This window comes from Alternaria atra, assembly GCF_907166805.1.
Source record: "Alternaria atra isolate CS162 genome assembly, contig: 35, whole genome shotgun sequence".
NCBI lineage: Eukaryota > Fungi > Ascomycota > Dothideomycetes > Pleosporales > Pleosporaceae > Alternaria > Alternaria atra.
Window position 1 is genome coordinate 1794592 of NW_025091334.1, and position 13853 is coordinate 1808444.

Below are 13853 nucleotides of genomic sequence, written 5' to 3' on the forward strand. Positions count from 1 at the left end.
GGGCGTGCCTCCATGTTGCCCTCTTAAACTCCCACTCGCTGTTGCTTCTTTATGGAAATTCCCACCTCTTTACCTAGCAAACTCACCGCAGCCATGTCTACCGGTGCAAACGCCTCCCAGAATGATCCCATGCAGCACCCCCTCGAGGCCATTTCTCAGGGTATCCAGAGTATGGCTGGAGAGAAACGTGCACCAAGGCAAAGTCATATGGGTTCGGCCAACGAGGGACCTGCTGACATAGCTGCAAAGATCTCCGGCGCTGTTCAGGGCGGATTGCGTGAGGACGACGGCCCTTACTTTACTACCAATGAAGGTATTCCGTGGCCTGACCCGTAGGTTCCTCAGTCCTCGCATGCCTTGGAGGTACACTTGCTAACGTCTTGCAGAGCACACAGCAAAACCGTTGGTGGTATTCCTGTAGCGAGCGATGTCTTTCTATTCCAGAAGCAGCAGACTTTCAACCGTTCCAAGAACCTCGAGCGTATGGTACATCCTTGTGGTTCCGGCGCGTTTGGATACTTCGAGTGCACTCAGAAGGTTGATTCCCTCACGGTATGCTTGTCGAAAAGCCCACCAGATTAGTAGATACTGAACCTTCTTTTAGAAAGCCAACTTCCTCTCCAGCGTAGGCGAAAAGACTCCCGTCTTCGTCCGTTTCTCGACGGTTACGGTTGGCCGTGAGTACCCTGATGAAGCTCGCAACCCCCGTGGCTTCGCCATCAAGTTCTACACCATGGAGGGCAACTACGACATCGTCGGTCTTAACTTCCCGGTCTTTTTCTGCCGCGATCCCATCCAGGGCCCAGATGTAATCAGATCGCAAGCCCGTAACCCAAGGAACTTTCTTCCAGATTACGACGCTATCTTCGATTTGCTGGCAAACACCCCAGAGAGTAACCACGCCGGTCTCATGTTCTTCAGTGATCATGGCACACCGGTTGGCTGGCGCTTCAACCATGGATATGGCTGTCATACCTTCAAGTGGGTTAACGCTGAGGGCAAGTTCGTCTACATCAAGTACCACTTCATCGCCAAGCATGGCCAGAAGCAGTTCACCCAGCGGGAAGCGACACAGATGTGTGGTGAAGACCCAGACTACTCCAAGCGCGACCTATGGGAAGCCATTGAGAATGGTGAGGAGATCGAATGGACCGCCATGGTACAGGTCATGGAGCCTCAGGATGCGGATCCCGAGAAGCTCGGCTTCGACCCCTTCGATGTCACGAAGATCTGGCCGCGTAAGCAGTTCCCTATGCAAGAGTTCGGCCGTCTGGTTCTGAACAAGAACCCTGAGAACTTCCATCGCGATGTCGAGCAAGCCGCTTTCTCGCCTGGCAGCATGGTCCCCGGTATTGAAGACTCGCCCGACCCATTGCTCCAGTTCCGAATGTTCTTCTACCGCGATGCGCAGTATCATAGAATCGGTGTGAATCTTCACCAGATCCCCGTCAACTGCCCCTTCATGTCGAAGTCATTCTCGCCTCTGCAGTTTGACGGTCAGATGCGTGTCGATGCCAACCACGCAGGAAACAAGCAATACGTACCCAACAGCTTCGCACACAAATTCCGTCCCGATGTCGCTGAGGCGCCATACCAGGTCTCAGACAACATCATGAGCCGCAAGAGTCATTACTGGCACGAGGCCAAGAAGAGCGAGTATGATCAGGCAAGGGAGTTGTGGAGTAGGGTGATGTCGCCTGAGAAGAGGCAAAACACCATCACCAACACCTTCAACATGCTCAAGTTCGTCAAATATGCCGATATTCAGGCAAGTCATTCCACGCTATCCCAACTCATATGGCACACACTAACACCCTACTAGAAGAAGTACCTTGCACAAGTCTACAACATCGGTCCTGACTATGCTCAAGGCATCTACGATCTACTTGCAAAGTCGAATTCCAAGCCTGAGTTCCCCTTCTCAGAGGTCGAGAAATTGTCCGAATCTGCACATGTCTGGTTTAAGGAAGAGATGTTCCGGCCTTCGAATGGAGAGAGGCTGACCGGGTATGCGCCAAGTGCGCAAGTCTACAACTAAATGTTGGGATTGATGAATGCTTGCGACTAATTGTGGAGATACCTAGCGCCGTATGATCCTATGGACGATAATGAATCATGACCTTTGAAACTCATTACATTGCTAGATATACTATGTCTTGAATGCAATTCCTGAAATAAGTCTACTAGTCTACTCTGTTGGCAGGAGATCTTCTGGACACCATTGTTGCAATGCACCTTCTCCAAAGGCAAAGTCGTTTTCGATCTGCGTGAAGAGATATTGGTCGGCTTCGTCTAGGGTCCACGACCAGGGCTTGGGACTGGTCGTGGAAGACGCTGGAGCATCGAGATATTGCGTGTTGCGATTCGGATTGTTATCGACGCCTTGGTGTTGCGATGGCAGTTGCGCGGTAGTACCGGCTGAGGTGGACTGGCCAGTGCTGTTCGGGGAACCAGTATCATCCGCTTCCATGGCTAACCTTGAAGCCGTTTCTCTATCGAGATATTGGAAGAACAACTGTAACACCCAATTGGTCACTTCCCATGTCTTCTGAAGTTCTTGTAAACCCAATAAACATAACTTGGCTCGATGCTCAGCGAGCGTGCGATTGATGCCGCTCGAGCGCCTGAAGTTTACAACGTGAATGCAGAGTGTGTTGAATAGATTCGTGATGACATGCATCTGAGCATGCCCAATGTTGCCGTCAGGCAGCATATCCTCGACTATACGCGAATTGCGGGCTGCGGCCTGGAGCGCGACATTTCCGTCTGTCGCCATGTTACTATTCTCGTCTAAAACAAAGTTGGTGCGGTGGAGTAAAATGAGTAGGTTGTTGTATGCGAGATGGAGCATGCTGGCTTGGAAGTTTGGCGGATCACCGGCGTCGGTATGCAGCTGCATAACGCTTGGGAGGTCTTGTCTCCATTTGTATAACTCATTGCGTAGCTTGATCCTTTCGTCGGGTGCGAGTGTGCGCTTCGGTAAATAACCAGCGTCTACCACCCTGCCCAAGAAAACCGCCAGCTGTACCATGCTTATTGCGTAAACGGTATAACGATGGCGGTCTTCCACAGGAGTGGACGCCGCAAAAGCGGAAGTGAAGTCGGCAGACGACAGCGGTTCGATATCGCAATCTTTGTCGCGTATGCGGCACGGTAGCCCCAGAGCCGATGCGCATTGACGCTCACGCACGTAGATAGCCCACCAAAGTCTCCTCTTGACCCTCGTGAGACTCTCTTCGGTATCTCCTCCGGAACGATGCAGTGCTCTTGTCTCGGAGAGACTAATAGCTGTGCCTAGCCAATGTCGCGCATCTTTCTCCAATAACGCACCAGCTCGCCAAAAGCTCATCAGAAACAGAGATTGTATGACGATGATCTTATTGGTCTCAAACGTAGCATCATATATGTCTTTGGCCCTAATGTAAAAGAACCATTTGGCTCGATGGCGGTTTCCCCACCCAAGATGATTGAGAGTCGACTCCTCGCAGTGAATTACTCCGATGAACATCATAGATTGTAATAGCAAGGCGGAGAAACTGAACTCTCGGTATCCGGTCCAGAAATCCTCTTCGTCTATGATTGGAAAGTGCGGATGAAACCATTTAAAGTATGCCTCCAACAGCTCAAGTCGGACCTCAGCAGGAGGGAATGAAAAGGCTCCTTCCGCTTGCAGAGCCTTCCTTCGCGCAAGACGTCGTTCAGATTCCCACTCGGGTACGAGTGATTCCGCCCTTGCAGCACTGGGGACGGCATGGCGAAAGCAGGACTGCCGCCGCTCTGCTGCCACCGCATAGCGCAATGAGCTGGATTCACCAAGAAAAACGGCATCTTCTTGATGAATAGATTCCGCTTTCGACTGGTTGCTGTTGAGATCTGACGGCGCTGACGGGGTTGGGAGGTGATATTGGCCTCCGGAAGCGGGTGTATGGGTGTTGACAGGGCTATGGAAATTTGACGATAGCGAGGCCAGCACGTGCGACGCAGCCACCTCGTCCTCGTGTCGCTGTGGGCTTATGGCTGATACATTTGGTGGACTTTGCAGGATTAGTACCTGTCATAGAGCGCCTCAAGAATATGTTCAACTCACGTTCTGCTGCGCACCTCAGTCTCCGCTCGCGGCTTCCTAATATGCTTTCCACGCCTTGATTCACGCGTTTCGCACTCGACGTTGCCGGCTGCACAGTTACTGCAAGGATGTCGGTCCGTGACATCACATTTGACGCGTCGCGCGTTGCATGTCACGCAGGCCAACTTCGCGCGTTTCCGTGGTGGTTCGGACATCTTGCCGAAGCTTGACGTTTACTTGTTTGGAAGAAGCCGAAGTCGGTTACCAGAAATGTTCCGTGAAGGATGACGTTATCGATATCGGCTATCCCTCGGCATCTTCTAGCACCACCTTCGTTGTCAACCATCGCGCACTGAATGATAGTCAGTGGTTCTTATCATCTATCTATTGAAATTGAGTCACAGGGAGTTCATTACTACAAGGTAAGGAGCACAGCTGCATCATGACTCATGTAACTCGTCACCTGTTCACCACAACCTCCTCTCGTCGCCAAGCTTCCGCAGCAGAAGCATGCAACGAACTCATCACACGCTTTCACAGCGGACCCGTCTCAATCCGTAAACAGCTGCTCGATGCAAACCAGCTCCAATTGCTCTCCATAACACTGAACCGCACACCATCCTCGTTCAACCCGCCACCGACCGGCACACCGATCCCGCCTGGCTATCACCTTGTCTATTTCACGCCTTCAATCATCGAATCCGAGTTGGGCCTTGATGGTACAGATCGTACTGTGAACCCGCTAAGTCCTTTTACAAGGCGAATGTGGGCAGGCGGCGAGTTGGCATGGGCGCAAGATCGGAACACGCTATTGAGAGTGGGCCAAGAAGTCAAAGAGACAACGAGACTACTAAGTGCTGAGCCCAAAACACTGAAAAACGGCGGCGAAATGCTTCTCGTGGGTGTTGAGAAGAGTTTCTCGAACGACCACGGTATTGTATTAACGGACCGCCGTAATTGGGTATTCCAGCGTGAGCTTACGCCTGAGAATCCGGTGAAAGCACCGCCGAAGCCGGAGGAAAAGAATTTACCGACTGGAGAGCATCAAAGAGACTTTTGTCAAACGCCGACCTCGTTGTTTCGCTTCTCGGCGCTGACATTCAATGCACACAAGATACATTACCTACCCGAGTGGTGTAGAGAGGTCGAGGGGCATAGGAATGCTGTTGTACATGGACCGCTTAACCTTATCAATATGCTGGACTTCTGGAGGGATACGAGTAGGGGTGGGGACACAGAAGCAGTACCTAAATCGATAGCATATCGCGCAATGAGCCCACTATACGTTGGCGAGCCGTATCGGATACTATTGGAGCACGAGTCAGGCTCAAATGGATGGAAAGCAGAAGTATGGGGCAAATTTGGCAAGCAAAGCATGAAAAGCAACATTGTGGAGTAAACGCTATCTACCACTAGTGCAGCATAAAGGGTATAAGCTAAGTGACGGTCCAAACCATAGCCCGGTCTAAGTAAAAGCCAAATGCACTCCTCCCAATGCACAACCATAAAGTCATTACTTCAGCATAATGCAGTCTTACACTCCTCCAGAAGGCCTCAATCAGGCCCATTTGCCGAGAACACTCATGAGAATGAGACCGCAAATCAATGCGAACAACGCGCACACGGTCCTGACCGCACCCGCATTGAGCAACTTTCCATGCATCCAATCCCTCGCCAACATCTCTACAAGTCCAACCCATGCCAGGATACCAGCGGAGAGTGCATCGAGCGTTCCAATGGCGATGATGGTGCTGGGGTCGTTGCCGTTGAAGTGGTCTAGCGTACCGATACCGATGGCCATGCCGATAGGCGTGATAAGCGCAAAGGTACCGCACATGAGGAGCTTTTGTGCTGTTCCGGCCGCAGCTTTGGGGAGCTCCGCGATGCAGGTACCGAGGGCAATGCCTTCGAACATCTGATGGAAGAGGATAACGATGAAGAGAGTGATGAAGAAACCATCGCTTGCTACGACCAGCGTAATACCGATGAGGATAGAGTGGAAGATGATACCCGCCTCGAGGTTCAGCACGTTAATTTTCTCTTCCATGGGGGTAGCCTCACGCATGGGACCGTGGACATGAGGAAGACCATGGCTTCGGTTGAACTCATGGCTGGGTTCCGCGGAAGGAGAAGTGTTTCCAGATTTGTCTCCAGCAGTTGCCACCTCGGTGTTGGGGGCAACATGCTTGCCTTGGCGCCACTGGACAAAGCGCGCGCCGAGGTAGTCAATCAGGAACGACAGCATCAGTCCAGCCATGAATATGGCAGCGGTGGTGGCCTCGTACTCCAATACACCCAGACATTGGTTCGCAAACATGAGTTGGGCGTGGGTGAAGAGATGGACAAAGGCGGTGGAAATGACGATACCGGTTCCGAATTGCTTGAGGACGACAAAAATGATGTTGTTGGCGCCAATAAGGTTGAATCTCCTGGTCAAGACCGGCATAAAGACACCAAGTCCACTGGTGAATAAGATGACGAAAAGAAGACCCACTCGTAGGGGGATGTTGTAGTCGCGTTGAGGAGCATCACAGTTGACATCCTCTGCGCTTCCACCGACACAGTGCTCAACACCGGCGTGGTCATGGCAATGTCCCTTGCTTCCAGCTGGTTCGGCCTCAGACTCCACGGGTGATTCTTCTTCCGTGTGTGAGGAGCTGTCTGTCGATTCTGCAGCATCGGTCATGATTAGGACGTCTTCCCCAGCATCGTCGACGCAGTATCTGATTATGTCAGCGTTCTCCCATTTAGAGTGATAATGGCACCTACGTCTCGGAGCCATGGGTGTGGCAGCCGGTGTACTCTGCTTGGAATTCTTCGGTCGCGGTGGGCCCGGATACCTGGTATTCTTCTTCGCCGACCATGCACCAGCTGTTGCATGTTAGCGCCAAACTGTATTAACTAAGATTGATCAGGGGAAAACGTACAGTACAGTGCTATGGGGATGGCAGTCTGACACTGCCGTGATTGACGGAGCCCCAGTAGTGAAGACCGTGGTAGTTGCGCCAGCTTGTGTAACAGTAACAGTAGGAGTCTGCGCAATCACAGAGCCCGCAAGCAGTAGGACTGCAGCAGAGAGGGCAGAGCGCATGGTTGAAGACATGTTCAAGGTATACCGGATATATCAAGCGAGCGAACCGACGGGTGTAAAGCTGTACAAGAATATACCAGCGTAGTGCCCTTGATATATCGACTTCATTCAAGCTTTTCCTGGTGTCAGCGGAGCGGAACGAATGTACCGTGCTGGGGCAAGACAGCCCCCACAGGGAAGCCGCGAAGAATTCGTTGGTATCCATTTGTCTGCATTGCCTTCACAGAAAGAGCCACGGACACTCTTGGCATTGAGTACCCTGCTGGATGATTTGCCTTGGCATAAGTCTTGTCTCGGGGCAAACACCGAATTAGAAGCCAGATATTCCGAGTCACTGCTTTTACGTAGGCGGCTTCACTAACAGATGCGGTAGGTAGGTGGGATGGTGCCATTACTTAATGTGGCGGAGGTCTTGGCGAGGTATGTTGGGGACGCACTGTAGCTATGACCTAGGAGGCGGCTCTTCGGTGCTCAACACCAATGCTAACCCTTACAGTCAGGCTCGTATACAGGCGCTTGTGTGCCTTCTCCAGACTTCGGGGTCGGTGTCGGTCTGCCTCATTCAACTTCGAAAGGATTGTGGTATTTCGGCTTCTAGTCAGGCTGACCGGAGCTGCCAAATAGTACGAGGTAGCATGTCTGCATAAACCATATTATGCAGAAGATGACTCGATCTTCTCCAGGCTTGCACACCTGTTCACGCTCGACGTGACATACTGCGTGGGAGGCTCGTGCCGGAACATTTCGACCACCCACATCAATGTCCTCGGTCTTCCCGAACGCAGGTAATCCTCCCGACGGTGTGTTCCTTGAATGTGAGAATTTCTCTTCATTGGGCGCCCATCATGGTACTTAGATACCCATAAATCCATGCTCTGGGTGGAAGACATATCGTCCAGGCCCCCATGTACATCCATGCCAAGCTTGACCATTCACATTCTACGTCAAGCCAAGATGTGGATCAACCTCCAGGCCCGTATAGTGTAGCATTCAGGTCTCTGTATGGGGGATATACCGGTAGTAGACCGGTTGATGTACCTGCGGCTGCAGCCATGAGGCGTTTTTCTTCCAGTCTCGGCGGTCAGGTTTGCGGCGACGTCGGTAAATGAGCACCGAGAGAAGCAGTCCTCAGTGGTGAGATATAAAGAGGCCTGTAGCTCATATGCAAGTATTTCTATCCAGCATCCAGCTTCTCGGGACAGTCACTGAACACTAGTTCAAACCTCAAGCTTCAAGACTTCTTCCCAGTCTCTCAAGTCAATCTCGCAATGGCTGCTCGTGCCTCTGCTATTATGCTCCTTGGAGCTTCCGCCGTCATGGCTGGGCCTCTCGCTCCTCGCCAGGCGACCGTCACCGTCACAGCCACTCACACCATCGAGGCTGCTCCTGCATCCACCGCATGGGATGCCGGTGCCGTTCGCGAGTTCCCCATTCACGCTTCTTGCAATGCCACTCAGCGTAGCATGATCAAGAAGGGCCTCGACGAGACCTTGACCATCGTTAGCCACGCGCGTGACCACATCCTCCGCCACGGTAACTCTTCCGAAGTCTACACGAAGTACTTCGGCGATGCTCCCACTGGTGAGCCGCTTGGCTGGTTCACCAAGATTGCCGATGGCGACAAGTCCGGCATTCTCTTCCGCTGCGACAACATTGATGGCAACTGCGACCAAGAGGGTATGTATTGTGTCCCAATTTCAAGACGCCGTCTTTGCTAACCAACAACAGGCTGGGCTGGTCACTGGCGCGGCTCCAACGCAACCTCCGAGACTGTCATCTGCGACCTGTCCTACGAGATCCGTAGACCTCTTTCGACCATGTGCATGCTCGGATACAATGTCGCCAACGGTGCCACCAACACCTTCTGGGCTTCTGATCTCCTCCACCGTGTTCTCCACCTTCCTCAAGTCGGCGAGGGTGTTGTCGAGCACTACAATGACGAGGAGCAGGAGAAGTACCCTGGAACCATCGCACTCGCTAAGAACAACTCCACCTACGCCGCGAGAAACAGCGACACCCTTCAGTACTTTGCTCTTGAGGCTTACGCCCATGACATCGTTGTTCCTGGTGTTGGCTGCGCTGGTACCTACACTCCTCTCGAGGAAGAGTCTACCGCTGCTGCCACCAGCACTGCTTCCGCTACCGCCTCCGCATCTGCTACTTCCGCGGAAGCTTCTGCTTCAGCTACCTCATCTGCCGCTGCCGCCCCTGCTGAGGCCTGTGAGCCTCACGATGACCACTGGCACTGCCCTCCTGGCGTCCCTGAGCCTACCTCTCCCCCTGCTTAAGCGTTCTTACGCTATGCTGTCCGCACATATGGCTACGACTAATGGACCCGCATGACTTTGTCATCGATCTCCTACATGAATCATAAGAGATTACGATAGACGTTAATGATAATCCACGTCCCCTCATGATCTCAATTGACCTTTGCTCCGAATTGTTGTGATGTGAACGTTGGCCGGATGATGTCTGATAACTTAGACACTTTACCCAAGAACCCTTACCCTAAATAAATATCAGTTCCCCGTTCTCGTTCTGGCGATTCTGTTGTCATCGACGGGGACCTCGGAAGCTTACTAAATAGATAGGTGCAGGTCTCGCGTGGGAGGGACATTTGATGAAGGTCAACGAATCTTAATGTCCAGAAAGACCGTGGGTGTGAAGTACAGGTAGCACGTAATACACTTGGAAGAACCTGATGATTCCAAAGAAAGCGAAACAGGAGTAAAACAGACAAAATCGTACTGCAAAGTTGCCAAACAAGTAATACGAACAATGAAGCATACTACAAGGCGGATAGCATCTGCATATCACCCATTATCTGTAACAATCCACACGTACAATGAGTCAGACCTAACGCCCCAACTGACCCTCTTCCGCAAGGTCATCACCCAGCTAAGGAGCCTGCACTTGCTCTCGGGAGACAGTGGGCGCCCGCGTCTGCTCAAACCGATCGAGATATGGCTTCTCGTTACCCAATAGTAGACTAGCGCCTGGCTGAACCTTCCATGTTTCTTTGGAGTTGAGGATGAATTTGATGGTATCGGTCGTACAACGGTCATTAGTACCTGCTATTATGTAGCGCCAGGCCTGCGGACGAGGTGCTTCGCGGTGCGGTGACTCGAGGCAGAATTTCATCTAAGACAAGCTAGGAGCCAGTGTGATGCTCGTCCATACCACTGCCATGCTGGGATTGACTCACCCCGTATGACGTGCTTGGTGAGAGCTGGTGTCTGGACATGATCCACTCCGCCATCCCTGTGCCCAGTCCGTACTGGCTAAAGACAAAGTAGACGGCGAAGTAGAGGCCAAAGGCACCTAGGATGAGGACGGAGAATACACACCAAAGGCAGCAGAAAGTGGCTGCTCCTCTCATGACGGATCCCTTGCTATAGATTGAGTCTGCTTCAGACGAGCTCTTAGCCCCATATAATTCGCCTCAGAAGCCGTATTTTGATTCGTCGTCGTGGTCGTAAGTGCGAGGATGAAGCAGCTCGTGGGTGTCGGCACTGCTAGAATTTTCGCTGGGTGGCATACCGTGGTCTTTCGCTTCCAAAGCAGGTGCAGGATTGCGAAAATATGCGAGCAGAGAGGCGTGCGGCGAGGCAACGCCAATATTTGTGTGAGAAACCCACATTCTGGTCTTTAATATGATAGTTCTAATACAAAATATGAGTGTATTTATGTGTGGTTCAGCAAGAGGCCAAAAGTGATGGATGCGGTGATGTCAACTTGGTTTTTTCCGGGTGTTTCGTGCGAGGTGGTGACAAGGGGAAACGCAGAAGAATAGCATCGTGTCTTATCCACCACCTCATGGACTAGCATGGCAATAACATGTGACGAGAAAGTGCGTTGAGTGCTCTGTAGTAGGTTGGTGGAAGGTACCGACACGTCAAGCCGGTTGTGGTGGAGTGTTCTTGCGAAGAGTAGAAAGCTACCATCACCGCACGCATTTGAGTAACAAAAGGAAGCTGCTAGGGAACATTATCGGCGGGAGCCTTAAGATCAGAGTGAAGGACCGGATATTACAAAGAAAGGACAGAGTCAAACAGCTGAGCTACATCGGCTTTAGATATTGTTGGGACAGAAGCGCCCACATTTACGAGGTTCTGAATGTCAAAGATGGTTGACTTGTCTGTGCATTCCCAGTGTACTAGGAGATAACTGAAAGCTTCCAGATCCGCCTGAAGTACGTGGTGCAAAACCTCCAAACAAGCTGCCTGTGGCTAGAGTACTAGCGGAAGCATTTGCCGTTGAGGTGGTTGTGCCTGCTGTCTGAAAAAGCAAGGGGGTATTGGAGGTAGGTGGAGCAGCAGAAGTAGCTACGTTAGGAGTCGTGTGAGCAACGGATCCAGACGACACAGGTTTCTGAGTGCTCGTAGGTTCCGTCTTCCTCGGCCAGGATTTGAGGAGCAGAAAAGACAACTCATCAATAGTGTCCAGCTTCGACTCAAGCCCAGGTAACTCGGTGATGTCGACCTTGAAGTACGAAAGAAAAGCTTGCACTATCACGTCTCTAAGACCGCGGTTGGACTCTGGAGTGTTCCTATAGGTCAGTTGCACTGCGGCTATGAAGTCCTCTGAATCGACATGGCGATCCAGACTCTCCTGGAACTTGGCTTTTGCCACCTGGCTGAGCCCATCCACCTGGTATTTATCCGCGAGCGCATACATTGTCGCGTGAATCGTAAGTGGATTCGCAACCTCGATGCTGTTGTCAGGCATTCGTGTTTTGATGCAGTGGGGTGCTTTCCTGTCCAAGGCTGGCTGCTCAACGTTCTTTGTGTTCAATGCAAGGCAAGCGCACCGATCGTAAAGCCGAGAGCTGCTGAATACGCGGTGATGGTGAGCGGGCGAAGCTGTTGTGTTGGACTCGTATTGCTTGAGCTGTTCGAGAGCGGCGATGCCAAAGTCACCGGTAGGATCATAGTCGCCCAAGTAAAGGTATGAGATCAAACGTCGGACCATCTCAGGGTCATCGTCCGGCAGATCGATGCATCGTTCCTCGGCTTCCTTATACGGTGTCAGCCGCTAGACTGTTGCGAAGAGCAGTAAACTACCTTTCCACCGAATTTGAGACTCTTCGCGAAAAACTCGCATCCTGAGCCCACAACAACAGAGTGCACATCGAATATCAAGCTGCCGCAGCTGATGACAAGGTCGGTAAAGTCACCATTCTTGTAGGCCCTGGGAAGATCAACACAAGGACAGATGCAACCATGAGCGGCATTTCACCAATCGCCAGTCCGGGGCAAGGAACCTACCTGATGATGTGGGGTGGACAGCTAAATGGCATCTTGTAGATTGGCCAGACTGAGGTTGTTGGGAGAGAGTCGACGCAACGTGTCCACAGTAAGATAACGTTGCGGCGACGCAGGGATACAAGAGCGGCTCGCCATGAGCTCGCCTCGCCCAGAACTAACAAGCGCGAGAGTGCATCTTGGAATCTGGAAACACTGAGACTACTGTTAGATACATCATTACTGCAAAGGACGCAGCTGAACGTTCCTAATGATGCAACGTGAAGCTATTCGGCTTCGGAGATTTAATGCATGCAGGTGTCAGCGCGAACCACGCTAGCGCTAGGGCATTCCGGATCCCCAAAACCATGACCGTCTTATATCATGCCTTGCCCCGCCTGACACCTGCCGTCCATTTTCTGGATTCTCGACGAAACTTCTCAGCCTCTCGACGAGATACCCACGACATTTCCGCGCGATGACAACCCTACCGAACCCGAGGCCTGGATAACCTCAACGCAATATCACGGACAACAATCGACTTCTCGGATCTGATTACCTCCTCGCTCCTAGGCGTACTCATCTATTCTCCCTATTATGTCTTCATTTTATCCATCGACAACCTCTGTCTTGTCTGCCATCCCATCAAAATGGGAAACCAATGTCTTCATGACATGGCGTACGTCGTATTGATGAGATCTTCCACACTACCCCGTGCACTATCTCGAAGAATATTCTCCTCTATCTGACTTGGCCGTGGAGCAAGACACTTGTTGCTTATGTTGATGGTGAGCGATCGCAGGAATGGCATTCGCAGGAAGAGCTTGGGCAGGTCTCTATATCTCCAGTCGCTATCGAGGAAGATAACTGTTGAGACCTTAAGCACCAGTTCTTTGACCTTGGATATACCTGCTGATGCAGCATTCTAATCAACGCTGCAGTGTCGTCTAAGGGCAATGCCCTTCAGACGAGGCAATGTCAGCCAATTCTAGCTGATGTGACGGGCGTGTAGATCCGGCTTCTGGATTCTCTTCAATCCTGGGTCCATTGCGATATCGAGGAGGTGCGATGCGAATTTATTTGGAAGCCTGCATCACCCACTACATGCATAACCATACCGACCGCTATCGAGCTCGTGTAGGCCGCCATCGAAAACGAATTGCATGTCAAACTCCTTCAGGTTCTTGAGCAAAGCCAGGAGCAACGCTAAGATCTGTGTCTCGCCTATGTACACGCGCGTTTGTTGGAAGAAACCCTGGAGTACTGGATTGTCAGTTGCGGACAGTGTGGTGATTCAACTCACACTGCGACCCATCATTCTCCTCGTCGAAGTTTCATTCATCTTCTGTGCGAAGGATATCGATGGAACGTCTGCTGTGCCAAGGAGCCTAGGTGTCTTGTCGTCAAGCTTGTATTGCGAATATCGGCTTCCGAGAGTTTAGCAATGAGATGG

At 51.7% G+C, this 13853-nt stretch overlaps 6 protein-coding genes across 6 annotated transcripts; 3 read left to right on the forward strand and 3 right to left on the reverse strand.

Annotated features, from left to right (window-relative positions):
• Positions 1-93: 93 nt before the first annotated feature.
• ALTATR162_LOCUS11489 (uncharacterized protein) lies at positions 94-2038 on the forward strand (the record flags this gene model as incomplete). Its single annotated transcript, XM_043319131.1, has 4 exons — positions 94-332; positions 387-552; positions 605-1747; positions 1823-2038. The coding sequence occupies 4 exons, from the start codon at positions 94-96 to the stop codon at positions 2036-2038; spliced, it is 1764 nt and encodes a 587-aa protein (XP_043175066.1).
• Positions 2039-2188: 150 nt separating this feature from the next.
• ALTATR162_LOCUS11490 (uncharacterized protein) lies at positions 2189-4281 on the reverse strand (the record flags this gene model as incomplete). The annotated part of the gene is made up of 2 exons (XM_043319132.1): positions 2189-4034; positions 4088-4281. The coding sequence occupies 2 exons, from the start codon at positions 4279-4281 to the stop codon at positions 2189-2191; spliced, it is 2040 nt and encodes a 679-aa protein (XP_043175067.1).
• Positions 4282-4508: 227 nt separating this feature from the next.
• On the forward strand, positions 4509-5465 carry ALTATR162_LOCUS11491 (uncharacterized protein; the record flags this gene model as incomplete). Its single annotated transcript, XM_043319133.1, has 1 exon — positions 4509-5465. One exon carries the CDS (start codon positions 4509-4511, stop codon positions 5463-5465), a length of 957 nt encoding a protein of 318 aa, XP_043175068.1.
• Positions 5466-5624: 159 nt separating this feature from the next.
• On the reverse strand, positions 5625-7157 carry ALTATR162_LOCUS11492 (uncharacterized protein; the record flags this gene model as incomplete). The annotated part of the gene is made up of 3 exons (XM_043319134.1): positions 5625-6789; positions 6836-6937; positions 6994-7157. 3 exons carry the CDS (start codon positions 7155-7157, stop codon positions 5625-5627), a joined length of 1431 nt encoding a protein of 476 aa, XP_043175069.1.
• A 1268-nt stretch (positions 7158-8425) lies between these two features.
• Positions 8426-9445, forward strand: ALTATR162_LOCUS11493 (uncharacterized protein; the record flags this gene model as incomplete). The annotated part of the gene is made up of 2 exons (XM_043319135.1): positions 8426-8834; positions 8886-9445. 2 exons carry the CDS (start codon positions 8426-8428, stop codon positions 9443-9445), a joined length of 969 nt encoding a protein of 322 aa, XP_043175070.1.
• Positions 9446-11276: 1831 nt separating this feature from the next.
• Positions 11277-12456, reverse strand: ALTATR162_LOCUS11494 (uncharacterized protein; the record flags this gene model as incomplete). Its single annotated transcript, XM_043319136.1, has 3 exons — positions 11277-12173; positions 12221-12347; positions 12425-12456. 3 exons carry the CDS (start codon positions 12454-12456, stop codon positions 11277-11279), a joined length of 1056 nt encoding a protein of 351 aa, XP_043175071.1.
• Between the last annotated feature and the right edge of the window lie 1397 nt (positions 12457-13853).